General features: G+C 41.0%; 1 protein-coding gene and 1 long non-coding RNA gene across 5 annotated transcripts in view; one reads left to right on the top strand and one right to left on the bottom strand.

The window, feature by feature from the left end:
- Positions 1-41: 41 nt before the first annotated feature.
- Positions 42-19,202, top strand: LOC132891604 (uncharacterized). Of its 2 annotated transcripts, none has more exons than XR_009655342.1 (4): positions 42-654; positions 12,448-12,641; positions 18,670-18,819; positions 18,965-19,202. It is a non-coding gene; the product is annotated as an uncharacterized LOC132891604 (long non-coding RNA). The 2 variants fall into 2 exon arrangements; XR_009655343.1 differs by lacking the exon at positions 42-654 and adding an exon at positions 677-1,009.
- Positions 7,061-27,924, bottom strand: part of creb1b (cAMP responsive element binding protein 1b) — an 86,572-nt gene continuing 65,708 nt past the window's right edge. For 2 of the 3 annotated variants that reach the window (XM_060929331.1, XM_060929334.1), the window contains 2 exons: positions 12,466-12,619; positions 7,061-8,758 (listed from right to left, as the gene is read on the bottom strand). In XM_060929331.1, the coding sequence (XP_060785314.1) occupies positions 8,614-8,758; positions 12,466-12,619 (299 nt within the window). In that variant the 3' untranslated portion in view covers positions 7,061-8,613. The remainder of the gene's footprint in view (positions 8,759-12,465; positions 12,620-27,924) is intronic. The other variant, XM_060929333.1, reaches the window with a different exon arrangement.

The raw sequence follows: 27,924 nt of genomic DNA, 5'->3' as shown, positions 1-27,924 counted from the left end.
ACCATGCCACCGAGTTGCTAATCCATCCATCCATCCATCCATCCATCCATCCATCCATCCATTTTGGCATATCACTACAGTGACGTGGCCGCTCTGATGGCTTCAGCTATCAAAGTGTCTCGGGAACATTACAGTACTGGTTTCCCATTGCCTTCTACTGGATTATTATAGAGTTTTTTTCCTCTCAACCATTCACACACACGCATTCACACCTACGGACAATTTAGAGCCACCAATTAGCCTAACCTGCATGTCTTTGGACTGTAAGGGAAACCGGAGCACCCGGAGGAAACCCACGCGGACACGGGGAGAACATGCAAACACGGAGTAGAAGCGTGACTGGATTTAAAAAAAGGGGGAAAAACCGCCAGTGCCTTGGCTTTCTGAGAAATATACAAGTCTCTTCTTGATATCACTATATTTGAACGAGACTTAGTGATAAAGGCGATAGAAAAGGTTGAACAGTTCTTCCACGAAAGCTCACAAGAAGATCTTAAAAAGCGTTCGACTGGTAGAAAAATTGCAAAGGGAGCATGCTTGGAGTAAATACGGTAATACAATGGCTATAATCTAACTTCCTGTCATATTAACAATGCAGAGAAATGAAGGAAAGCATTCTGTGAAATGTATAAGTAGTGACATCTTCATCCTACAGTAAGTTCAGTTATTTAATCTTTATCTGCAGGGACCGAACAATTTCTCCGGCAGAGTGCTGAAACCCGAGCTGTAGGCTTCAGGGAGCTTCAGTGTTCACCTGTCAGAAAATAATTGGTTTTGTGGATGAGACCAGGTTCAAGGTGTTCTGTGTCAAATTGCATACTTTTTTATTTTTTTTGAAGGGGTGAGTGCTCAAATCTGTACAGAGAAAGATTGCTGCTGAGGCATTACTTCAACAATTTGTTGTGCTTGAGTCCAGTAGTTCAAAAGACACTGCGGGGAGAAAGAGTAAACCGTGGCAGCGAGTTATAACTCATGAACTTTCGCATACCATCAGAGTTATGCTTCTTGGGTAAGACAGCATTGCTTAATTACACAATATCAATGTTCTGGTTTTGTTCTGTTTTTTTTGTAAATCATTGTGCAGAGGGCGGCACGGTGGTGTAGTGGTTAGCGCTGTCGCCTCACAGCAAGAAGGTCCGGGTTCGAGCCCCGTGGCTGGCGAGGGCCTTTCTGTGTGGAGTTTGCATGTTCTCCCCGTGTCCGCGTGGGTTTCCTCCGGGTGCTCCGGTTTCCCCCACAGTCCAAAGACATGCAGGTTAGGTTAACTGGTGACTCTAAATTGACCGTAGGTGTGAATGTGAGTGTGAATGGTTGTCTGTGTCTATGTGTCAGCCCTGTGATGACCTGGCGACTTGTCCAGGGTGTACCCCGCCTTTCGCCCGTAGTCAGCTGGGATAGGCTCCAGCTTGCCTGCGACCCTGTAGAACAGGATAAAGCGGCTTGAGATAATGAGATGAGATGAGAAATCATTGCGCAAAAATAAAGCCCAAAAAACATGTCACATGGATAAAACTCTTTGTTGTCTTTTTTTTTTTTCCTGTGACGGCTTTCTACTTCAAGTAAATTTGTTGATGTGGTAATGGCATTGCTCTGTACAAACCACAGAGAAGTGCCGGATCAAACCAGCTTTGATGTATTTTATTCTACCGCAGCACTGTTGAATTCTGGCGGTGTTGATTTATTCTGTATAAGAGCAGCACTGACAGGAGGCAAATCAAAGGTTTATATTAATGCACTTACCTTTTTAGTAGTAAGTGACAGGGACTTGGATGGCACACACTCCACATAAACAGATAAAATATGTAACCTTTGATGTGTTGACTTTTTTTTTGAGGAGATGCTTATTTAGAGTCAGTTAGAAGAAAAGCTTTACATTTTCTCACATGGGAAAGACTTCAAAATGAAGGACGTTTTTCAGCGACATGACAAGTTGCATGTTTTTTGTCGTAGTAAGTACGGGGGGGCTGTTTCAGAGAATAACATACGTGATAACTTGTTTGGCAGATACAGTGGTGCTTGAAAGTTTGAATTTTCTATATTTCTGCACAATTATGACCGAAAACATCATCAGATTTTCACACAAGTCCTAAAAGTAGATAAAGAGAACCCAGTTAAACAAATGAGACAAAAATATTATACTTGGTCATTTATTTATTGAGGAAAATGATCCAATATTGCATATCTGTGAGTGGCAAAAGTATGCAAACCTTTGCTTTCAGTATCTGGTGTGACCCCCTTGTGCAGCAATAACTGCAACTAAACGTTTGCGGTAACTGTTGATCAGTCCTGCACACCGGCTTGGAGGAATTTTAGCCCATTCCTCCATACAGAACAGCTTCAGCTCTGGGATGTTGGTGGGTTTCCTCACATGAACTGCTCGCTTCAGGCCCTTCCACAACATTTCGATTGGATTAAGGTCAGGACTTTGACTTGGCCATTCCAAAACATTAACTTTATTCTTCTTTAACCATTCTTTGGTAGAATGACTTGTGTGTTTAGGGTCATTGTCTTGCTGCATGACCCACCTTCTCTTGAGATTCAGTTCATGGACAGAGATGTCCTGACATTTTCCTTTAGAATTCGCTGGTATAATTCAGAATTCATTGTTCCATCAGTGATGGCAAGCCATCCTGGCCCAGATGCAGCAAAACAGGCCAAAACCATGATACTACCACCACCATGTTTCACAGATGGGATAAGGTTCTTATGCTGGAATGCAGTGTTTTCCTTTCTCCAAACATAACGCTTCTCATTTAAACCAAAAAGTTCTATTTTGGTCTCATCCGTCCACAAAACATTTTTCCAATAGCCTTCTGGCTAGTCCACGTGATCTTTAGCAAACTGCAGACAAGCAGCAATCTTCTTTTTGGAGAGCGGTGGCTTTCTCCTTCCAACCCTGCCATGCACACCATTGTTGTTCAGTGTTCTCCTGATGGTGGACTCATGAACATTAGCCAATGTGAGAGAGGCCTTCAGTTGCTTAGAAGTTACCCTGGGGTCCTTTGTGACCTCGCTGACTATTACATGCCTTGCTCTTGGAGTGATCTTTGTTGGTCGACCACTCCTGGGGAGGGTAACAATGGTTTTGAATTTCCTCCATTTGTACACAATCTGTCTGACTGTGGATTGGTGGAGTCCAAACTCTTTAGAGATGGTTTTGTAACCTTTTCCAGCCTGATGAGCATCAACAACGCTTTTTCTGAGGTCCTCAGAAATCTCCTTTGTTTGTGCCATGATACACTTCCACAAACATGTGTTGTGAAGATCAGACTTTGATAGATCCCTGTTCTTTAAATAAAACAGGGTGCCCACTCACACCTGATTGTCATCCCATCGATTGAAAACACCTGACTCTAATTTCACCTTCAAATTAACTGCTAATCCTAGAGGTTCACATACTTTTGCCACTCACAGATATGTAATATTGGATCATTTTCCTCAATAAATAAATGACCAAGTATAATATTTTTCTCATTTGTTTACCTGGGTTCTCTTTATCTACTTTCAGGACTTGTGTGAAAATCTGATGATGTTTAAGGTCATATTTATGTAGAAATATCGAAAATTCTAAAGGGTTCACAAACTTTCAAGCACCACTGTACATGGTACATGTAACTATAATCAGATTAAAAAGTATGTAGAGCGGCGGCTACAATTATCGGCAGTCCATAATTAGACACCTTTTCAGATTTACCAATAAAAACAATCTCGTAAAGGTGAGTTTCAGTTATAACAGTTATTATTGGTTAATTAATCAACCAGAAGACCCGCCTCACCCTTTGATCTTGTTGTCTGATGACACAGTTCGTTACCTGAGATGGAATTTTTTTCAGCATGATCAGCAATTTGAGTAAAACCCGGACGTTATCATCGCAGGTAAGCATGGTGGAAAGATGGACGTGTTTTTACTGATCAAATTCACCGATATTTCATGATCTCCTTGTCGAAACCTACTTTGTTTCTTACTCTTTCATTTGACAGTCGCCATTTTGTATTTAAACGTGCGTTTGAGAAGTCACGTGAGGTGTCGATAATAGTGATCACTTTCACCGGTGTCCACCATTATCGACACCCTGTGGAATTAAGTGACATTTACAACTGTTATGGATCGATCTTTGTGTAACATTGTTGAAGTAGATGAAGTACTTTAAAAGTGCTGTGATTTTTATAATTTTTTTTCTGATCCATAACAGAATGGAATGTTTATAGAGTATTTGGAATCCGATTGCAATAAATAGAATTAGATCAGAATTAAATTCCTAGCATATAAAACATTACATGCTTGAAATATTCAGATTTTTCTATTCCATTCAGAAAATAATTTTTTGGTTATTTAGATTGTTGTAAATATCTCCCACATATTACAATATCGCTAGACATTTTATATTTTTAGAGGTAAAAAAATAAAGTTTTGGTTTGAGGAATGACATGCGGCCTTTGACCTGGATGTTCATGTGGTTACAGTGTTAATTGCCTGTTGAGGTTTATTGGTAAACTACAAAACTAGAAATTAATACAAACAACAACGAATGATTGATTAATAAAAGGTGAGCTACGAAAATACTTAAAGTGGGTAGAAAGTGGAACAAAAAGATTTTCTGACACAGGTTAAACATTCCGTTCATTTGTTTACAAACATTAGAATTACTTCCAGGGTGGCGTGGTGGTGTAGTGGTTAGCGCTGTCGCCTCACAGCAAGAAGGTTCTGGGTTCGAGCCCCGTGGCCGGCGAGGATCTTTCTGTGCGGAGTTTGCATGTTCTCCCCGTGTCCGCGTGGGTTTCCTCCGGGTGCTCCGGTTTCCCCCACAGTCCAAAGACATGCAGGTTAGGTTAACTGGTGACTCTAAATTGACCGTAGGTGTGAATGTGAGTGTGAATGGTTGTCTGTGTCTATGTGTCAGCCCTGTGATGACCTGGCGACTTGTCCAGGGTGTACCCCGCCTTTCGCCCGTAGTCAGCTGGGATAGGCTCCAGCTTGCCTGCAACCCTGTAGAACAGGATAAAGCGGCTAGAAATAATGAGATGAGATATTTTGTCCTAAATATAAGAGTACGTAAAACAAATTTTAAATAAAAACTAAGTTTTGTTAACTGAACACCACATATTAAAAAAAAAATTCTGGATGTCAATAATTGTGGAACGGTGTCTAATTGTGGACAAAGGTGTTGGTAATTGTGGAACGGTGTCTAACTGTGGACAAGGGTGTTGATAATTGCGGAACAGTGTCTGTAACTGTGGACAAGGGTGTCCAATTGTGGAACGGTGTCTGTGGACAAAGGTGTCTAACTGTGGACAAAGGTGTCGATAATTGTGGAACGGCGTCTGTGGACAAAGGTGTCTAACTGTGGACAAACGTGTCTAATTGCGGAACGGTGTCTAACTGTGGACAAGGGTGTTGATAATTGGGGAATGGTGTCTGTGGACAAAGGTGTCGATAATTGTGGAACGGTGTCTAATTGTGGACAAAGGTGTCGATAATTGTGGAATGGTGTCTAACTGTGGACAAGGGTATCTAATTGCAGAACGGTGTCTGTAACTGTGGACAAGGGTGTCTAATTGTGGAACGGTGTCTGTGGACAAAGGTGTCTAACTGTGGACAAAGGTGTCCATAATTGTGGAACGGTGTCTGTGGACAAAGGTGTCCTAACTGTGGACAAGCGTGTCTAATTGCGGAACGGTGTCTAACTGTGGACAAGGGTGTCGATAATTGTGGAATGGTGTCTGTGGACAAAGGTGTCTAATTGTGGAACGGTGTCTAATTGTGGACAAAGGTGTCGATAATTGTGGAATGGTGTCTAACTGTGGACAAGGGTATCTAATTGCAGAACGGTGTCTGTAACTGTGGACAAGGGTGTCTAATTGTGGAACGGTGTCTGTGGACAAAGGTGTCTAACTGTGGACAAAGGTGTCGATAATTGTGGAACGGTGTCTGTGGACAAAGGTGTCCTAACTGTGGACAAAGGTGTCTAATTGTGGAACAGTGTCTAATTGTGGACAAAGGTGTCGATAATTGTGGAACGGTGTCTGTGGACAAAGGTGTCTAACTGTGGACAAATGTGTCTAATTGCGGAACGGTGTCTAACTGTGGACAAGGGTGTTGATAATTGGGGAATGGTGTCTGTGGACAAGGGTATCTAATTGCGGAATGGTGTCTGTAACTGTGGACAAGGGTGTCTAATTGTGGAACGGTGTCTGTGGACAAAGGTGTCTAACTGTGGACAAGGGTATCTAATTGCGGAACGGTGTCTGTAACTGTGGACAAGGGTATCTAATTGCGAACGGTGTCTGTAACTGTGGACAAGGGTGTCGATAATTGTGGAACGGTGTCTGTGGACAAAGGTGTCCTAACTGTGGACAAGTGTGTCTAATTGCGGAACGGTGTCTAACTGTGGACAAGGGTGTTGATAATTGTGGAATGGTGTCTGTGGACAAGGGTATCTAATTGCGGAATGGTGTCTGTAACTGTGGACAAGGGTGTCTAATTGTGGAACGGTGTCTGTGGACAAAGGTGTCTAACTGTGGACAAGGGTATCTAATTGCGGAACGGTGTCTGTAACTGTGGACAAGGGTGTCGATAATTGCGGAACGGTGTCTGTGGACAAAGGTGTCCTAACTGTGGACAAGCGTGTCTAACTGTGGACAAGGGTGTTGATAATTGTGGAACGGTGTCACGTGAGCTGATACGCCAAGTAATTGGGAATTAACTCATTTTTTTTTCCCAGTGGAAGTTTGAGTAATTATTCATGCGCAATTTACATATTGAAAGTCTTTTCTACTTTTGCAACGGCCAAAAGATCGTTAAGGTGTCGATAATTGTAGCCGCCGCTCTAGTGTTGTTCTTTTTAATCAATAAAAATGTTTTACAGTTGGTAAATTTCTGTGGTATAAGAGGAATAAAACACTTTGGGATATAACTGGAAAGTAATCAACTTCAGGATGCACTTCGGATCAGACTGCATCACGTCACTGATTATTTTCTTTAAAGCAGCATGCCGTGTCCTGTTTTACGTAATATTTTGAACTTTTCAGGAAACAAACAAAAGAACAAATGAGAGAGAAATGGTTTCCACACACTTGTTTTATATGAAATAGCTGCCAAAAATGCAACAGTCATGATAGACTAACAACATATATTTGTACCCTCTATTTATGTGTTGATGCCTCAAACACAACGACATCAAATCCATATCCATTGTGACATAATGCAAAAATATCAAAGTTAAAAAAATGATATACTAAACAAGTTTAAACATGCTGTAATGACAGATAATACTTGTTATACAGTATGCTATTCATTAATTCAACTGCTGAAGCAAAAGTTAACATATCTGTGTGTATTAAAATAAAAAAAAAATGGCAGAAGAATGCAAGTCCATGACATTTAAAAACCTGTATAATATTTCATCGTATCTATTCACTGTTTATGCAAAACAAATGCCCGAATTAAACCCATTGTAACACTTTGTGCTTGGGTAGAACAGATCTGTACATCAGCGTCCGTTTCGCCTTGATTTCAGCAAACACACCTGGATCCTCTACACCGTCACCACACACTGACAAACCTACGGTAGCTATTTCCACCCTGCACATATTAAACACGTCACCATTCTCCCTCTTCTGTCGCCTCTTCATGGTCCGCCCTCGGATGCACCAGCACTTGCAGCAATATTAGCAAATATGGTTTGAATCCGAGAGGCAAAGTTGCTTCAATTCTAGAAAATTTGACACTGAGGAATGTGTTTGCTTATCCTGAAGGGTACTGGGAATGCAAAATAACTTGATTTCGAACAAGTTTAATATCCAAAAGAAGGGGAGAAGCCGGATCCGGTGCAGTGGATCGCTATCGGATAGAAGCAAGACTTCTTTCTGAAACAAAATTCAGTTAGCGACTAAACTCGGAATGTACAGGACTGGAATAGTTTCCTATAGACAATACAAATAATTTCATTTATAAATGCCTTAAATTCTCTTGATCTGTTTTCATACAGTTATTTTATAAGGCATCGAAAGTAAATGTAACAATATTTTACAGTAGAAATGTGTGTAGGTAAGCAAAAAAAAACAATAACTCAAACATTTAACACCAAATATTAGTAACAGTCAGACAAATATAGCTCAAAATCTGATGCTTGAAGAAAAATGTTTCTCATTGCAACGTATACATTCCTAACTGACCCTCAACGTCCAGAGATGTTTAGATCTATTTAAATCGCATAGCTGAGTTGCTTGCACCTCCTACAATATATTCAGATTTGTTAAAATCTTCCCGAACTCTGTCATTTAGGTGTTTCCAAACTAACACATCAACGTTAATGATTTATGGGTTTTCCAACCGACCCAGGGAGCTTCACAAGAGAAAAGAGTCGGGGAATTATTCAAGTCCTCGAACGGCTTCATCCGATTTATTTGTAAAGACGTGATCCGTTGGTGCAGACAGTTTGGCCATGGGGTTGACACCCCTGTGTGTTCATGGGAATTTCCAGGCAGTCTGAAGCCCTTTTTTTTTTTTTTTTAATGTATATTTAGAAAACATGCGTTCCTTCCAGGGCGAGCTCACACACGGTCTCTGTACATGTACACTGAAGTCCACGAGGACAATCATGGATGAGGACGTTACTCGGATTTATGGCAGTACAGGTCTTTGAGAGCTTTCAGTTCCTCAATGAGAGTTTTGTTCTGGTTCTCCAAAACAGCTACGCGGTTCTCCAGACACTTCACGTATTCCTTTTTCTTCCGACGACACTCTCGGGCCGCCTCCCTGCAGAGACAAAAGGAGCGCTAATCGGTCAGTGTGTATTAATGATGATGATTGTCCATCTAACGCTGTTTAGTGGAAATTATAGTCCTTCCTGTAAGCACACTACACAAACATTACAATCAGTTAAAAATGACATACGAGAAGAGTAACCTGCTGATATTGGGCACAAAAGAAAAAAATATACATCATACCGCTGTGTTTACACGTATTTGTGCTGCAATGTGGAGAAGGGGATTATGGGAAAACTTGGCACGCAGACACGTGCTGGCACACAGATGTCCCACTACACGTTGCGCCTATTTGTAAATGTGTTAACTGAGAATTCACTTGGTTTATAATTAATTATATTATGCCCAGGCTATTTAACAATTATTCGCCAAAGGTGACATGAATATCGGTGATTATTCTACATACGGGCCACTTTTTCCATGGAATAAAAACCATTTATTTTTTTCGCAGTCTGGGTTCCATCAAATCCTGCGCTCTGATTGGCTGGTGAGCAGGTCCGTATCCTACAATACGGACCCCAGATACGGACCTCTGGTGACTTGCTTGTTCACAACAACAACAAACATAGTAGCAATTTTTGTCAACATTTATCTTTTTTATAAGATTATCAAAAATCTTTAAATTTTTGCCAGCATTTCTCAGGAGAATAGCATTAATTTTACATCATGGATAGCGATAACGACAGTGTTCACAGCGAAAGCGAGTTTTACTACCCTGAGGAAGAAGAAATAAAAGAAAACATTTCAGGAGAAAGCTAAAAACCTGTAACTGTTGCTAACGCCGAGCAAAAACATGGCTGAATCCTGAATGACTCCTATTTGTATAAATAGGGGACTACATAGGCGGCAAAATGTAGTTGTTTTTTTTTTCCTGCCATGGAAGTGCACTTGTATACCGAGGAGGAAGCCATTTGCATTACAGCCGTGAATGAGGATTCGAAATGGCGGCTCGGCTCGGTTTTCCCTTTCAGGCGCTCTCGTTTTCTGTTAGAATTTGGTAAAGAAAAAAATAAATATATTATTTACCAGCTTATGGTCGGTCCGTATGGTGAAATACCGTGACCTTGGCCTTGAATACTGACCTCGGCCCAGAGGGCCTCGCTCAGTACTTTCAAGACCTCGGTCACGGTATTTCACCATACGGACCTCCCAGCTGGTAAATAACATATATGTATTCTATTTCCTTCGAGTGGGTTTATTGATGGCATGCGATATTGTTATCATATCGCTTATCCTCCTTGTATTACGTCGCTCTCCCCAATGGAGAATGAGCGTGCAATATTGTTATAATGTTGCACGTTTTCAAGACAACATGACGTCACACTTCGGCGCTGATGTGAAGATCCAATGATAAAACTTTCCTGTTGCGCATGCGCACAATCATTTCTTTGTCGGCTGGGAAAGAGGGAAGACGGGGTTAATTCAGTGCTCGGATTAAGCACTGAATAAACTGAAAACTGAAACTAAAGACATCCGAAAGGCTACCAAAACTGCATTATATATTCTTCATGCATATTTACAAGAGGAAAAACAGCCCGACGGACATCGGAAAAACTGGAAAAGAGACACGTCGAAGATGTAAAACTTCCGCGCTAGCAAGTGACTGTGACAGTTTGTACACAAACATGACTGCGAGCTTTGCCTCGTTAAAAGCGGAAGATTTAAAGAGAAAGACGCACTGAACGCCCGAAAGGCTACCACAACTTCACTGGATATTATTCACGCATATTTACAAGAGAAAAACAGACCAATGGACATAAAAAAAAACTGGAAAAGAGAGCAATAGTGGAAAAATTGTCAAAGTTCTACTTGGAGGTGAGGAAAAGTGACGGAGACTTTTACAAGAGGACTTCGCTCATGGACTTCACTCAGCAAAGCCCTTTCATTTTGAACAACTGCAACGGAACAATTAACTACCACCAAAAGTAACTCTGAACTTGAACCGTAAACCTGTATATAGCTTGTATATAAGTTGGGTTGTTGTTCAGGCTTTTTGGACTTGTACCATTTTTATTGTTAGAACTTTGACTTTGTACATTGGATCGACAGAACACTGAATTACATTCGATCAGAATCAGCATTCAATATTGGTCAGTTACCACCCTGTTCTTAACTTTCTGTAAAATCTATAATTGTTCCATCGAATGTGTATGTATAATAATAATAATAATGGCTGTTTTTTTGTGGTATATCAGATATATTTCATTCAGCTACTCGTCTTCGACTCGTTCAGTATCATGCTCGCTGAATGGAATATATCTGATATACCACTCAAAGCCAGCCAATATTGTTTAAATAATAACCGAGATGAAGTTGAGGTTATTATTCACTGAGCCTGAGGTGGATAATTGTTTTAGTATAAATACACAGGTGATTTATTTAAAAAAAAAATCATATTAAAATCTCATCTCATTATCTGTAGCCGCTTTATCCTGTTCTACAGGGTCGCAGGCAAGCTGGAGCCTATCCCAGCTGACTACGGGCGAAAGGCGGGGTACACCCTGGACAAGTCGCCAGGTCATCACAGGGCTGACACATAGACACAGACAACCATTCACACTCACATTCACACCTACGGTCAATTTAGAGTCACCAGTTAACCTAACCTGCATGTCTTTGGACTGTGGGGGAAACCGGAGCACCCGGAGGAAACCCACACGGACACGGGGAGAACATGCAAACTCCACACAGAAAGGCCCTCGCCGGACACGGGGCTCGAACCCAGGACCTTCTTGCTGTGAGGCGACAGCGCTAACCACTACACCACCGTGCCATAATAAAGGTGCGGCGCAGACTTGTCTCACTTATCTACGCCAAGTCACATAAAATAGTTTTAGACCAAACTTCATAGCATCTTCAATGCTTTTAGGAACAGCATTTTCTTTCATAATCTGTAATTCTTTCTCACATACGGTGACAAAGCGATTAGCTGCTATTTTGCCGAGTCGCTCTAGGCGATTATCGAGAGAGTATAAATACGCAGGTGATTTATAGAAAATCGTGCATGCTGATTATTGAGAAATAATCCGAATTTCACAACCAATCACCTCGAGCGACTCGGCAAAATGGTGGCTAATCGCTGTACATGAGGAAGAATTACAAACGATGACAGAAAATGCTGTTCCTAAAAGCACTAAAGATGCTACGAAGTTTGATCTAAAACTATTCAAAGGTCAGGTGGGATTGTGATTTATTTTATCGATTTCTAAACGAAGTATTTTATGTGACTCGGCGTAGATAAGTGAGACAAGTCTGCGCCGCACCTTTATTACATTTGCATGTTGCTTTTGAAGTTTGAAAAAAAAGATTTTTTAATACTTTTTTAAAAAAATCGTTTTTAAATAAATCACCTATGGTTTTATACTCAAACAGTTATCCACCTCAGGCTTGGTGAATAATAACGTCGACTTTATCTTGGTTATTATTCACCGACGTTCACGTCACCTTCAGCGAATAACTAGTCCGAATCGCTCGACCAATCAGCGTGCGCGATTTTCTATAATCACCTGCGTATTTACACTAAATCTTCTATTATTCCTCCAGTGAAATATGAGACGCGTTGTTTTTTGGCCCTTCTCCGCTGTGTGATTTCATTACATTCCGGTGTGATGTGACGGCGCCTCCTGGAGGACATGCTAATGTTACGTGTAAGTATGAAAACTTTCCCGTGTGTGCATGCAGGAGAATAAACGCCTGTACCTGTTCTTCATGAGGCGCACTTCTCGTTTGCGCGTGGCTTCCTCAGCACCTCCTTGGCTGGGCAGAGCAGGCGATGAGGCCATGACCACTCCAGGGCCGATGGTACTCGCTGCTGCTGTGCGGATCTGATACGCCTGAACATCTCCCGACGCAGCTGGAGAATATCGAGCGAAAAGGTGATTTTAGCGGACTTTAAAGTGCATATCTTGGACCAATTTAGTGTTTGTTTTTTTTTTACAACCCCGATTCCAAAAAAGTTGGGACAAAGTACAAATTGTAAATAAAAACGGAATGCAATGATGTGGAAGTTTCAAAATTCCATATTTTATTCAGAATAGAACATAGATGACATATCAAATGTTTAAACTGAGAAAATGTATTATTTAAAGAGAAAAATTAGGTGATTTTAAATTTCATGGCAACACATGTCAAAAAAGTTGGGACAAGGCCATGTTTACCACTGTGAGACATCCCCTTTTCTCTTTACAACAGTCTGTAAACGTCTGGGGACTGAGGAGACAAGTTGCTCAAGTTTAGGGATAGGAATGTTAACCCATTCTTGTCTAATGTAGGATTCTAGTTGCTCAACTGTCTTAGGTCTTTTTTGTCGTATCTTCCGTTTTATGATGCGCCAAATGTTTTCTATGGGTGAAAGATCTGGACTGCAGGCTGGCCAGTTCAGTACCCGGACCCTTCTTCTACGCAGCCATGATGCTGTAATTGATGCAGTATGTGGTTTGGCATTGTCATGTTGGAAAATGCAAGGTCTTCCCTGAAAGAGACGTCGTCTGGATGGGAGCATATGTTGCTCTAGAACCTGGATATACCTTTCAGCATTGATGGTGTCTTTCCAGATGTGTAAGCTGCCCATGCCACACGCACTAATGCAACCCCATACCATCAGAGATGCAGGCTTCTGAACTGAGCTCTGATAACAACTTGGGTCGTCCTTCTCCTTTTTAGTCCGAATGACACAGCGTCCCTGATTTCCATAAAGGACTTCAAATTTTGATTCGTCTGACCACAGAACAGTTTTCCACTTTGCCACAGTCCATTTTAAATGAGCCTTGGCCCAGAGAAGACGTCTGCGCTTCTGGATCATGTTTAGATACGGCTTCTTCTTTGAACTATAGAGTTTTAGCTGGCAACGGCAGATGGCACGGTGAATTGTGTTCACAGATAATGTTCTCTGGAAATATTCCTGAGCCCATTTTGTGATTTCCAATAGAGAAGCATGCCTGTATGTGATGCAGTGCCGTCTAAGGGCCCGAAGATCACGGGCACCCAGTATGGTTTTCCGGCCTTGACCCTTACGCACAGAGATTCTTCCAGATTCTCTGAATCTTTTGATGATGTTATGCACTGTAGATGATGATATGTTCAAACTCTTTGCAATTTTACACTGTCGAACTCCTTTCTGATATTGCTCCACTATTTGTCGGCACAGAATTAGGGGGATTGGTGATCCTCTTCCCATCTTTACTTCTGAGAGCCGCTGCCACTCCAAGATGCTCTTTTTATACCCAGTCATGTTAATAACCTATTGCCAATTGACCTAATGAGTTGCAATTTGGTCCTCCGGCTGTTCCTTTTTTGTACCTTTTAACTTTTCCAGCCTCTTATTGCCCCTGTCCCAACTTTTTTGAGATGTGTTGCTGTCATGAAATTTCAAATGAGCCAATATTTGGCATGAAAATTCAAAATATCTCACTTTCGACATTTGATATGTTGTCTATGTTCTATTGTGAATACAATATCAGTTTTTGAGATTTGTAAATTATTGCATTCTGTTTTTATTTACAGTTTGTACTTTGTCCCAACTTTTTTGGAATCGGGGTTGTAATGAAAGAATGTCCCTTTACACACTCATCCAGAAGGGTAATTTTGCACAAGGCCATCTGTCTACAGCAGAAAAAAATAACAAAACGCGTCTGGGAAAATCCCAAGGGAGTCTGGAGCCAGATTCGTGTCAGACGTCACGTGCGGAAGCGCCAGCAGGCTGCGAGAGCTTTGCACGGTTTCAGTGCACAGCCTGTGTAGACCAAGTTTAGCAGCTAGCGATTTGCACTGAAATATGGAATTGTCGCCTGAGCTTCTAAACCCATGTATTTATGTATCAATGCTCATCTATCTATTGTTACATAGATCACATTTTTTTTCTAATTACTATTATGTATTTATATATTTCTTCATTTAGAAGAGTACTGGCTACTGTAGGAGAAAGATTTCATAAGCTACACACATGGAATCGGCTAAGCAGGGTTGTATATATGTTTAATGTGTTTGACAGGTCCCAAGATCTCAAGCCCTGACACGCATATCCCTTGATACAGTGGAGGAAATAATTATTTGACCCCTTGCTGATTTTGTAAGTTTGCCCACTGGCAAAGATACCGTATGAACAGTCTATAATTTTAAGGGTAGGTTTATTTTAACAGTGAGAGAGAATATCAAAAAGAAAATCACATTTTATATAAATTGATTTGCATTTCGTTGAGTGAAAAAAGTATTTGATCCCCTATCAACCATTAAGAGTTCTGGCTCCCACAGACCAGTTAGACACTCCTAATCAACTCGTTACCTGCATTAAAGACAGCTGTCTTAAACTGACACCTGTATAAATGTTGAAATTTATGGATCTGGTCAAATTCAGAACAGCACAAATAATGTACAAAGCGAGAAATAATCTATTGCCAAAAAATATACAAGGACTGTTTAGTGAGAGAGAGGGGGGATATAATCTAACCCTAGGCTGACACTTGCACGACTTTTGGGCACGATTTTGTCGTGGCAAGTCATGCCATTTTGGGGCACGAACTGGGAGGCTCCCGCACTGTTCATGACTAGTTCACGCATAGTTCACGACGAGTTCACGAATGCGTGCCCGTCCACATTCACGAACTGGCACGACGAGTTCACGCATAGTTTGCGCATAGTTTACGCACTTCCCGCATTGGCACGACGAGTTTGCGCAATTCGGACGGTGTCGTGCCGACTTGGGCACGCCTGTGTCATGCACAACCTCATCCTCATCAGATACCCACACGCAATTTCAGAAGTGGACCGCGAAGATCCGGACACACATGATCTGATCCCTGGTGGATGGAGGACTGACCGACACCTGCAGGGGCTGCTGCCTCTAACCGGCCATCATACCCAGAAGGATGCAAAGGATCAGCGAGACTACCTGTCACATTACTACATGTCCCCTGCTGGTGCTGTCCCTTGGCAAGAAAGAATGGTAGTAGCTTCATGAGCTGCATCCACAGTTGTTCCATTTTTGAAATAAAAGAAACGAAACTCCCCCCCCCCCCCCCAAAAAAAAAGTCATGAAGGAATAGAAAATAAAAGACATTAAAGAAAAAAGCAAGAAAAAAAATTGCGAATGGCAAGAAGTGTCCGGGAAGCCCTATATATACCCCCGCACCGACCCAAGCGCCACTGTCGCGCAGTAGTCGTGAACTGCTCGTGCCATGCGCAAACTGTTCGTGAAGTGCGTAAACTAGTCGTGAACTGCTCGTGCCATCAATGCGTGACCGTGTCAGTGGGAAGGCACGGCCACGCTGCGACGTGCACCAATTCGTGAACATGTCGTGAACTACTCGTGAACTCGACGTGAGCTGTTCGTGAACTATTCGTGGCAGTTCGTGACAGTCGTGGCATGGCGCGCACTTCCACGCACTGGCACGCATCCTCCCGCATCGTCCCGACGAGTTCACGACGAGATCACGAACAGTTTGCGCATAGTTCACGACCCGGTCGCGAAATTTTGTCGTGACCAAAATTTTGAACATTTCAAAATTCTCGTCCCGACATGGCACGCAGTCACGACGGGTTTACGCACACTTCACGCCAGTTTACGACTAGTTTGCACACTGGCACGACTCGAGTCGTGCCAATGCGTGCCACGGAATCGTGCAAGTGTCAGCGTACCCTAAGGGGAGACCTAAATTTAAAAAAAACCAAAGGTTCGAACAAATATGAAAAGCATGTGCGTATCGAGCTGTGGGGTGACTTTATGGAACAGACTGGAGACAGAAATAAAACAAAGTGCAAATATAAATCTGTTTAAAATAAGGTACAAAAAAATATTTTTAAATAAGTATATAGAAGAGGAAGTATGTTAACGGAGGATGATGAGGGATAAATAGAATAGGGTTGATTTGTTATATTAGAACTAACTTTGTATATGGTATATATGGTATATATTTATTTATTTATGGGGATAGTTTATACAACCCCTGGCAAAAAGTATGGAATCACTAGTCTTGAATGAGCACTCATTCACACGTTTTATTCTGTAGAACAAACTCGGATCACAAACATGATACAATAATAAAGTCATTCCAAAGTGCACCTTCTTGGCCTTCAGAAACACTAAAAGAAATGAAGAAAAAGCATTGTGGAAGTCAGTAAATGTTACTTTTATAGACCAAGCACAGGGAAAAAAATATGGAATCACTCAATTCTGAGGAAAAAAAATATGGAATCATGAAAAACAGACAAACAAAAGAACATTCAAAACACATCACTAGTACTTAGTTGCACCACCTCTGGCTTTTATAACGGCTTGCAGTCTCTTAAGGCCCTTTTCCACTACCCTTTTTCAGCTCGCTTCAGCCCGACACGGCTCGCGTTTCGACTACCAAAAAACAGCACGACTCAGCTCGCTTCAGCCCTGCTTAGCCCCTAAAACTCGCACCGTTTTGAAGTGGGGCTAAAGCGAGCCGAGTGAGGCTGGGGGCGTGAGCAGACACTCCCCTGTGCACTGATTGGTGAGGAGGAGTGTCCTCACATGCCCACACACGCCCCGCGAGCACGCTGGGATCTGTAAACACCGCAAACCCGGAAGGAGAAGAATTATGAATTACGAGAATTTCTGAAGCCTTATGCGCCTCGCCTCATCTATACGCTCTTGTCAGTATCTGTTGGCGTTGTCGGTGACAGCAAGCCACAGCACCAAGACCAGCAACACTAACGACTCCATGTTTATTGTTTACTATCCGGGTTGTGAGACTACCGCTTAAAAGATCACTGATGTCACTGTTTGCGCCGCCTAACGACATCACCTGACGTCCACCCACTTTCGCTAACTCCACCCAATGTGTCCACCCACTTCCAGCCAGCACGGTTCAGCGCGGTTGTAGTCGAAATGCAACTCCAACAGCCCCGCTCAGCTCGACTCAGCCCGACTCAGCACGGCACAGCTCAGCCCGACTCAGCCGCGTTTGTAGTGGAAAAGCGGCATTAGGCATGGACTTGGTGAGTGACAAACAGTATTCTTCATCAATCTGGTGCCAACTCTCTTTGATTGCAGTTGCCAGATCAGCTTTGCAGGCCGGAGCCTTGTCGTGGACCATTTTTTTCAATTTCCACCACAAGTTTTCTATTGGGTTGCGATCTGGACTATTTGCAGGCCATGACATTGACTGGATGCGTCTTTCACCAAGGAATGCTTTCACAGTTTTTGCTCTATGGCACGATGCATTGTCATCTTGGAAAATTATTTCATCATCCCCAAACATCTTTTCAATTGAAGGGATAAGAAAACTGTCCAAAATGTCAATGTAAACCTGTGCATTTATTGAAGAAGTAACCACAGCCACCTCCCCAGTGCCTTTGCCTGACATGCAGCCCCATATCATCAAGGACTGCGGAAATTTGGATGTTTTCTTCAGGCAGTCCTCTTCATAAATCTCACTGGAACGGCACCAAACAAAACTTCCAGCATCATCACCTTGTCCAATGCAGATTCGTGATTCATCACTGAAGATAACTTTTCATCCAGTCATCCACAGTCCATGATTGCTTCTCCTTAGCCCATTGTAGTCTTGTTCTTTTCTGTTTAGGTGTCAATGATGGTTTTCTTTTAGCTTTCCTATATGAAAATCCCATTTCCTTTAGGCGATTTCTCACGGTTCGGTCACATACTTGTACATTGACTCCAGCTTCCTCCCATTTATGCTTCATTTGTTTTGTTGTACTTTTTCGGTTTTCGAGACATATGGCCTTAAGTTTTTTGTCTTGACGCTTTGATGTCTTCCTTGGTCTACCAGTACGCTTGGCTTTAAAAACCTTCCCATGCTGTTTGTACTTGGTCCATATCTTAGATACAGCTGACTGTGAACAGCCCACATCTTTGGCAACCATGTGTGAAGAGTTACCTTCTTTAAGAAGTTTGACAATCCTCTCTTTTGTTTCAAGAGACATCTGTCTTGTTGGAGCCATGATTCTTGCCAATCCACTTGGTCCAGCAGCCCTCCAAGGTGTGATAACTGCGCTGTTTCTAACTGCAGACTAACGAGCAGATCTAATCTGAGGCAGGTGTCAATTTAGGGAAAGGAAATTGACTGGGTGAGTCCTTATTTTCTACCTGAAAATTGAGTGATTCCATATTTTTTTCCTCAGAATTGAGTGATTCCATATTTTTTTCCCTGTGCTTGGTCTATAAAAGTAACATTTGCTGACTATCACAATGTATTTTCTTCGTTTATTTTAGTTTTTCCTGAAGGCCAAGAAGGTGCACTTTGGAATGACTTTATTATTGTATCATGTTTGTGATCTCAGTTTGTTCTACAGAATAAAATGTCTGAATGAGTGCTCATCCAAGACTGGTGACTCCATACTTTTTGCCAGGGGTTGTATATTCATATTTACAGGGATAGGTATGTAGTAGATATTTATTTTTGTAATTATATATTTATATAGATATTTATGAAGTGTATATATGGTATGTAGTAGATATTTATTTTTGTAATTATATATTTATATAGATATTTATGAAGTGTATATATGGTATATAGTGTATATATATATTTTTTGTAATTATATATTTATATAGATATTTATGAAGTGTATATATGGTATGTAGTATATATTTATTTTTGTAATTATATATTTATATAGATATTTATGAAGTGTATATGGTATGTAGTATATATTTATTTTTGTAATTATATATTTATATAGATATTTATGAAGTGTATGTGGTATGTAGTATATATTTATTTTTGTAATTATATATTTATATAGATATTTATGAAGTGTATATATGGTATGTAGTATATATTTATTTTTGTAATTATATATTTATATAGATATTTATGAAGTGTATATATGGTATATAGTGTATATATATATTTTTTGTAATTATATATTTATATAGATATTTATGAAGTGTATATATGGTATGTAGTATATATTTATTTTTGTAATTATATATTTATATAGATATTTATGAAGTGTATATATGGTATGTAGTATATATTTATTTTTGTAATTATATATTTATATAGATATTTATGAAGTGTATATATGGTATGTAGTAGATATTTATTTTTGTAATTATATATTTATATAGATATTTATGAAGTGTATATATGGTATATAGTGTATATATATATTTTTTGTAATTATATATTTATATAGATATTTATGAAGTGTATATATGGTATGTAGTATATATTTATTTTTGTAATTATATATTTATATAGATATTTATGAAGTGTATATGGTATGTAGTATATATTTATTTTTGTAATTATATATTTATATAGATATTTATGAAGTGTATATGGTATGTAGTATATATTTATTTTTGTAATTATATATTTATATAGATATTTATGAAGTGTATATATGGTATGTAGTATATATTTATTTTTGTAATTATATATTTATATAGATATTTATGAAGTGTATATATGGTATATAGTATATAATTTTTTTGTAATTATATATTTATATAGATATTTATGAAGTGTATATGGTATGTAGTATATATTTTGTAATTATATATTTATATAGATATTTATGAAGTGTATATATGGTATGTAGTATATATTTATTTTTGTAATTATATATTTATATAGATATTTATGAAGTCTATATATGGTATGTAGTATATATTTATTTTTGTAATTATATATTTATATAGATATTTATGAAGTGTATATATGGTATATAGTATATAATTTTTTTGTAATTATATATTTATATAGATATTTATGAAGTGTATATGGTATGTAGTATATATTTTGTAATTATATATTTATATAGATATTTATGAAGTCTATATATGGTATGTAGTATATATTTATTTTTGTAATTATATATTTATATAGATATTTATGAAGTGTATATGGTATGTAGTATATATTTATTTTTGTAATTATATATTTATATAGATATTTATGAAGTGTATATATGGTATGTAGTATATATTTATTTTTGTAATTATATATTCATCTCATCTCATTATCTCAAGCCGCTTTATCCTTCTACAGGGTCGCAGGCAAGCTGGAGCCTATCCCAGCTGACTACGGGCGAAAGGCGGGGTACACCCTGGACAAGTCGCCAGGTCATCACAGGGCTGACACATAGACACAGACAACCATTCACACTCACATTCACACCTACGGTCAATTTAGAGTCACCAGTTAACCTAACCTGCATGTCTTTGGACTGTGGGGGAAACCGGAGCACCCGGAGAAAACCCACGCGGACACGGGGAGAACATGCAAACTCCACACAGAAAGGCCCTCGCCGGCCCCGGGGCTCGAACCCAGGACCTTCTTGCTGTGAGGCGACAGCGCTAACCACTACACCACCGTGCCGCCTAATTATATATTTATATAGATATTTATGAAGTGTATATATGGTATATAGTGTATATAATTTTTTGTAATTATATATTTATATAGATATTTATGAAGTGTATATGGTATGTAGTATATATTTATTTTTGTAATTATATATTTATATAGATATTTATGAAGTGTGTATATATGGTATGTAGTATATATTTATATAGATATTTATGAAGTGTGTGTGTGTATATATATGGTATGTAGTATATATTTTTGTAATTATATATTTATGTAGATATTCATGAAGTGTATATATGGTATATATTTTTATAGGCGTATTAATGTAGTTTGGATTTCGGGGTAGTTAAAAAGAGGTGGGAAATTAAAAAAGTATTGTACTTCTTTCCACTCCTCTTTCGAACAATGTGCGGTGTTTTGTAATGTCTTAGCTCTTTGTTATTTTATTTATTTATTTTTTTATTTCTCGTTTTCGTTCTTTTGTATGTACAGATAGTTACATTTTTTTTATACATGTTCGAAATAAAAATAAATTCATTCATTCATAAAAGACACCTGTCCACAGAATCAATCAGTCAGTCAGACTCCAACCTCTCCAACATGGGCAAGACCAAAGAGCTGTCTAAGGATGTCAGGGACAAGATTGTAGAGCTGCACAAGGCTGGACTGGGCTACAAAACCATAAGCAAGAAGCTGGGTGAGAAGGAGACAGCTGTTGGTGCAATAGTTCGAAAATGGAAGAAATACAAAATCGACCTCGGGCTGGGGCCCCATGCAAGATCTCACCTCATGGGGTATCAAAGATCACGAGAAAGGTGAGGGATCGGCCTAGAACTACACGGGAGGAGCTTGTGAATGATCTTAAGGCAGCTGGGACCACAGTCACCAAGAAAACCATTGGTAACACATTACGCCATCATGGATTAAAATCCTGCAGTGCCCGCAAGGTCCCCCTGCTCAAGAAGGCACATGTGCAGGCCCGTCTGAAGTTTGCCAATGAACACCTGAATGATTCTGAGAGTGATTGGGAGAAGGTGCTGTGGTCAGATGAGACCAAAATCGAGCTCTTTGGCATTAACTCAACTCGCCGTGTTTGGAGGAAGAAAAATGCTGACTATGACCCGAAGAACATCATCCCCACTGTCAAGCATGGAGGTGGAAACATTATGCTTTGGGGGTGTTTCTCTGCTAAGGGCACAGGACTACTTCACCGCATCAACGGAAGAATGGACACGGCCATGTACCGTAAAATCCTGAGCGACAACCTCCTTCCCTCTGCCAGGACACTGAAAATGGGTCGTGGATGGGTCTTCCAGCACGACAATGACCCAAAACATACAGCCAAGGCAACAAAGGAGTGGCTCAAAAAGAAGAACATTAAGGTCATGGAGTGGCCTAGCCAGTCTCCGGACCTTAATCCCATAGAACAGTGGTTCTCAAAGTGGGGTCCGCAGACCCCTGGGGGTCCGTGGTGCGTTGCCAGGGGGTCCGTAAAAAAATTTGCTACAAAATAATAAACTTCCCTTACTGTATGTGGAGAAAAATACGGAGCCCCTCTGGTGACATGGGTGAAAAAAAATATTCCGTGGCCACGAGTTAATAACGTGTGGGAACGAGATCCTATTCCGTGGCCACGATTTGTTTAATGCGTGGGAACGAGATGATTATTACGTGGCAACGAATTAATAACGCGTGGCCACGAGAAGCGTTAGTCATTTCATCACTGAGACTGCTGACTTTCTGGCATCAGTAGCTTCAGCCACAAATATGGACAAGTTTGATCTGATTTCGTTTTATTTTAATCTAGGCAAGAATTATAATGATATCCTTAAATCACTTGCAGTTAGCAGCTGAATTAAGTGTCTCTTGCTCAGAATTACTCCATGTCTAACTGCAAGTGATTTAAGGATATCATTATAATTCTTGGCGGCACGGTGGTGTAGTGGTTAGCGCTGTCGCCTCACAGCAAGAAGGTCCTGGGTTCGAGCCCCGGGCCGGCGAGGGCCTTTCTGTGCGGAGTTTGCATGTTCTCCCCGTGTCCGCGTGGGTTTCCTCCGGGTGTTCCGGTTTCCCCCACAGTCCAAAGACATGCAGGTTAGGTTGTTAACTGGTGACTCTAAATTGACCGTAGGTGTGAATGTGAGTGTGAATGGTTGTCTGTGTCTATGTGTCAGCCCTGTGATGACCTGGCGACTTGTCCAGGGTGTACCCTGCCTTTCGCCCGTAGTCAGCTGGGATAGGCTCCAGCTTGCCTGCGACCCTGTAGAAGGATAAAGCGGCTAGAGATAATGAGATGAGATGAGATTATAATTCTTGCCTAGATTAAAATAAAACGAAATCAGATCAAACTTGTCCATATTTGCGGCTGAAGCTACTGATGCCAGAAAGTCAGCAGTCTCAGTGATGAAATGACTAACACTTCTCGTGGCCATGCGTTATTAATTCGTGGCCACCTAATAATCATCTCGTTCCCACGCATTAAACAAGTCGTGGCCACGGAATAGGATCTCGTTCCCACGCGTTATTAACGTGTGGCCACGGAATATTTTTTTTTCACCCATGTCACCAGAGGGGCTCCGTAGTAAAATGCTACAGTATTCGCCCAATTGCATTATTCTCTTTATTCACGCTCGCATAACATAGCTAGGATAGCTTGGTGAGCTGATTGAAAGGCAGCAATCAGAGTTAGAAAAAAGAAAATGGATAGATTTTTGAAACAGACGAGTAATGACACTCCCAAACCAAGCAAAGTAAGAAAATATGACGAGACTTATATAGAATTTGGCTTCATTGAAAGCAGCGGAGGAAAGCCAATGTGTGTGAACTGTCTCCAGGTGCTAGCTAATGAGGCTATGAAGCCAGCCAAGCTAAAGCGGCATCTGTTAACAAAGCATCTGGAATACATCAACAAACCAAAAGAGTTCTTTCACAGAAAAGGTGAGGAATATTTCTCTCAGCGAACAAGACTAACCAAGCTGGCAACTACATCAGAGAGGGTGCAGAAAGCTTCTTATTTGGTAGCCCAGCGTATAGCTAAGTGTAAGAAGGCTCATACCATAGCAGAAGAGCTGATCCTTCCATCAGCAGCGGATATGTGCGAGGTTATGATCGGAACAGAGGCAGCTAGCAAACTGAAAACGGTACCACTCTCCAACGACACCGTAAGGCAAAGGACAGACGATCTCTCTGATGACATCTTGTCACAACTTCTAGGTAGACTTCGCTGCAGTGGTCAATATTCTATTCAGCTGGACGAGTCTACTGACATAGCTAGTGCAGCTCAGCTCATCGCTCTTGTCCGCTATCCATGGGGAGAAACAATTTTAGAGGACTTTTTGTTCTGCAAAGCGGTCCCAGGTAGGGCAACAGGAGAGGAGATATTCAGGCTCCTGGATGAATTTATTAATGAAGCTGGGCTGAGCTGGGGTAAATGTATCGCCGTGTGCACAGATGGAGCGGCAGCGATGACTGGCCGAAAGAGTGGTGTTGTCGCTCGCATAAAGGCTGTCAACCCAAATGTCAGGTCTGTGCACTGTATGCTTCATCGGCAAGCGCTCGCCTCCAAAGCCATTGAACCTGACTTGCACTTGGTGCTGAATAAAGCTGTGGCTGCAGTTAATTTTGTTAAGTCAAGGGCACTGCAGACACGTTTGTTTGGGCAACTTTGTCGGGAGATGGACGCATGCCACGACACACTGCTTTATCATTCCGAAGTGAGGTGGCTCTCTCGCGGAAAGGTACTTCAGCGGGTGTTTGAGTTACGCGCCGAAATGTCAGAGTTTATGCGAACGGAAAAACCCGATATCGCAGAGTTTTTCTCTGATCCTGTGTACGTTACTAAGTTGGCCTATCTGGTGGATGTTTTCAATGCCCTCAATAGCCTTAACCTCTCCATTCAAGGACGCTATGCCTCCATCCTTGAAGTAAGCGACAAACTCGCCGCCTTCATGAGGAAAGCAGAGCTGTGGCAAAGACGGCTACAAGATGGAGTGACAGACATTCCCGCAGCTCACAGAATTTCTGCTCGCAAACAACCTGCCTGTGACTGTCGTGAAAGAGGTAGCCACCTCTTACCTCACTGCTCTCAGCAAGCACTTCACCTCATATTTCTCAGATGTAAACACTGATGCCTGGGACTGGGTGCGAGATCCCTTTGCTCCAGCAGCTACATACAGCCTTACAGGCAAAGCAGAGGAGGAGTTGGTGGACTTATCTTGCGATCGGACATTGAAGGCCAGATTCCAGCAGGTGAGCCATGCAGAGTTTTGGCCCTCTCTAGCATTTGAGTATCCTGAACTCACAGCACATGCTATGCAGATATTGCTCCCCTTTCCTACTACCTACTTATGTGAGTCATCTTTCTCTACAACCCTGATTCCAAAAAAGTTGGGACAAAGTACAAATTGTAAATAAAAACGGAATGCAATAATTTACAAATCTCAAAAACTGATATTGTATTCACAATAGAACACAGACAACATATCAAATGTCGAAAGTGAGACATTTTGAAATTTCATGCCAAATATTGGCTCATTTGAAATTTCATGACAGCAACACATCTCAAAAAAGTTGGGACAGGGGCAATAAGAGGCTGGAAAAGTTAAAGGTACAAAAAAGGAACAGCTGGAGGACCAAATTGCAACTCATTAGGTCAATTGGCAATAGGTCATTAACATGACTGGGTATAAAAAGAGCATCTTGGAGTGGCAGCGGCTCTCAGAAGTAAAGATGGGAAGAGGATCACCAATCCCCCTAATTCTGCACCGACAAATAGTGGAGCAATATCAGAAAGGAGTTCGACAGTGTAAAATTGCAAAGCGTTTGAACATATCATCATCTACAGTGCATAATGTCATCAAAAGATTCAGAGAACCTGGAAGAATCTCTGTGCGTAAGGGTCAAGGCCGGAAAACCATACTGGGTGCCCGTGATCTTCGGGCCCTTAGACGGCACTGCATCACATACAGGCATGCTTCTGTATTGGAAATCACAAAATGGGCTCAGGAATATTTCCAGAGAACATTATCTGTGAACACAATTCACCGTGCCATCCGCCGTTGCCAGCTAAAACTCTATAGTTCAAAGAAGAAGCCGTATCTAAACATGATCCAGAAGCGCAGACGTCTTCTCTGGGCCAAGGCTCATTTAAAATGGACTGTGGCAAAGTGGAAAACTGTTCTGTGGTCAGACGAATCAAAACTTGAAGTTCTTTATGGAAATCAGGGACGCCGTGTCATTCGGACTAAAGAGGAGAAGGACGACCCAAGTTGTTATCAGCGCTCAGTTCAGAAGCCTGCATCTCTGATGGTATGGGGTTGCATTAGTGCGTGTGGCATGGGCAGCTTACACATCTGGAAAGACACCATCAATGCTGAAAGGTATATCCAGGTTCTAGAGCAACATATGCTCCCATCCAGACGACATCTCTTTCAGGGAAGACCTTGCATTTTCCAACATGACAATGCCAAACCACATACTGCATCAATTACAGCATCATGGCTGCGTAGAAGAAGGGTCCGGGTACTGAACTGGCCAGCCTGCAGTTCAGATCTTTCACCCATAGAAAACATTTGGCGCATCATAAAACGGAAGATACGACAAAAAAGACCTAAGACAGTTGAGCAACTAGAATCCTACATTAGACAAGAATGGGTTAACATTCCTATCCCTAAACTTGAGCAACTTGTCTCCTCAGTCCCCAGACGTTTACAGACTGTTGTAAAGAGAAAAGGGGATGTCTCACAGTGGTAAGCATGGCCTTGTCCCAACTTTTTTGAGATGTGTTGTTGTCATGAAATTTAAAATCACCTAATTTTTCTCTTTAAATGATACATTTTCTCAGTTTAAACATTTGATATGTCGTCTATGTTATATTTTGAATAAAATATTTTGAAACTTCCACATCATTGCATTCCATTTTTATTTACAATTTGTACTTTGTCCCAACTTTTTTGGAATCGGGGTTGTACTTTGACTGCAATGAAGACCAAGTACAGAGCTCGTCTCCATGTGGAGAGTGATCTTAGAGTCTGTCTATCATCCATCACACCAAGACTGGACAAACTGTGTAGTGAAAGACAGGCACACCCATCTCATTGATGATGATGATGATACTGTTGCATTCCCCCGACCCCCACCCAAAACCACCAACAATATGGTTAATCAGATATTTTCATAGTATTAAAAAAGTTATCTACTGTTGTCAATCTCACTTGCTCACTCTCCAGCTGCCCCCGCCCCCAAAAATGGTTAATCATAACATTTTTAGTTGTAATGCATGAAATATTTCTAGCAGTTTTATTCTCTTACTGCAGTTTGATGCCTGTTACTACATCAGTGCTTTTTCATTGTTTGATGGTTAGTATATTGCCATTCATTTTACACCATGAGATCAGTTACCTCTGAATGCATTGAGTGTTTGTTTTTTGTCAGTCTGTTATCTATTCTGATGAGTTCTAAAATGTAATCCCATCAATATGTCAATAATCTCATCTCATTATCTCTAGCCGCTTTATCCTGTTCTACAGGGTCGCAGGCAAGCTGGAGCCTATCCCAGCTGACTACGGGCGAAAGGCGGGGTACACCCTGGACAAGACGCCAGGTCATCACAGGGCTGACACATAGACACAGACAACCATTCACACTCACATTCACACCTACGGTCAATTTAGAGTCACCAGTTAACCTAACCTGCATGTCTTTGGACTGTGGGGGAAACCGGAGCACCCGGAGGAAACCCATGCAGGCACGAGGAGAACATGCAAACTCCGCACAGAAAGGCCCTCGCCGGCCACGGGGCTCGAACCCAGGACCTTCTTGCTGTGAGGCGACAGTGCTAACCACTACACCACCG

The sequence above is a fragment of the Neoarius graeffei genome, chromosome 9, assembly GCF_027579695.1.
Source record: "Neoarius graeffei isolate fNeoGra1 chromosome 9, fNeoGra1.pri, whole genome shotgun sequence".
Classification (NCBI taxonomy): domain Eukaryota; kingdom Metazoa; phylum Chordata; class Actinopteri; order Siluriformes; family Ariidae; genus Neoarius; species Neoarius graeffei.
Note: the sequence above shows the minus strand (reverse complement) of the source record. Positions and strands in the feature narration are given on the sequence as shown.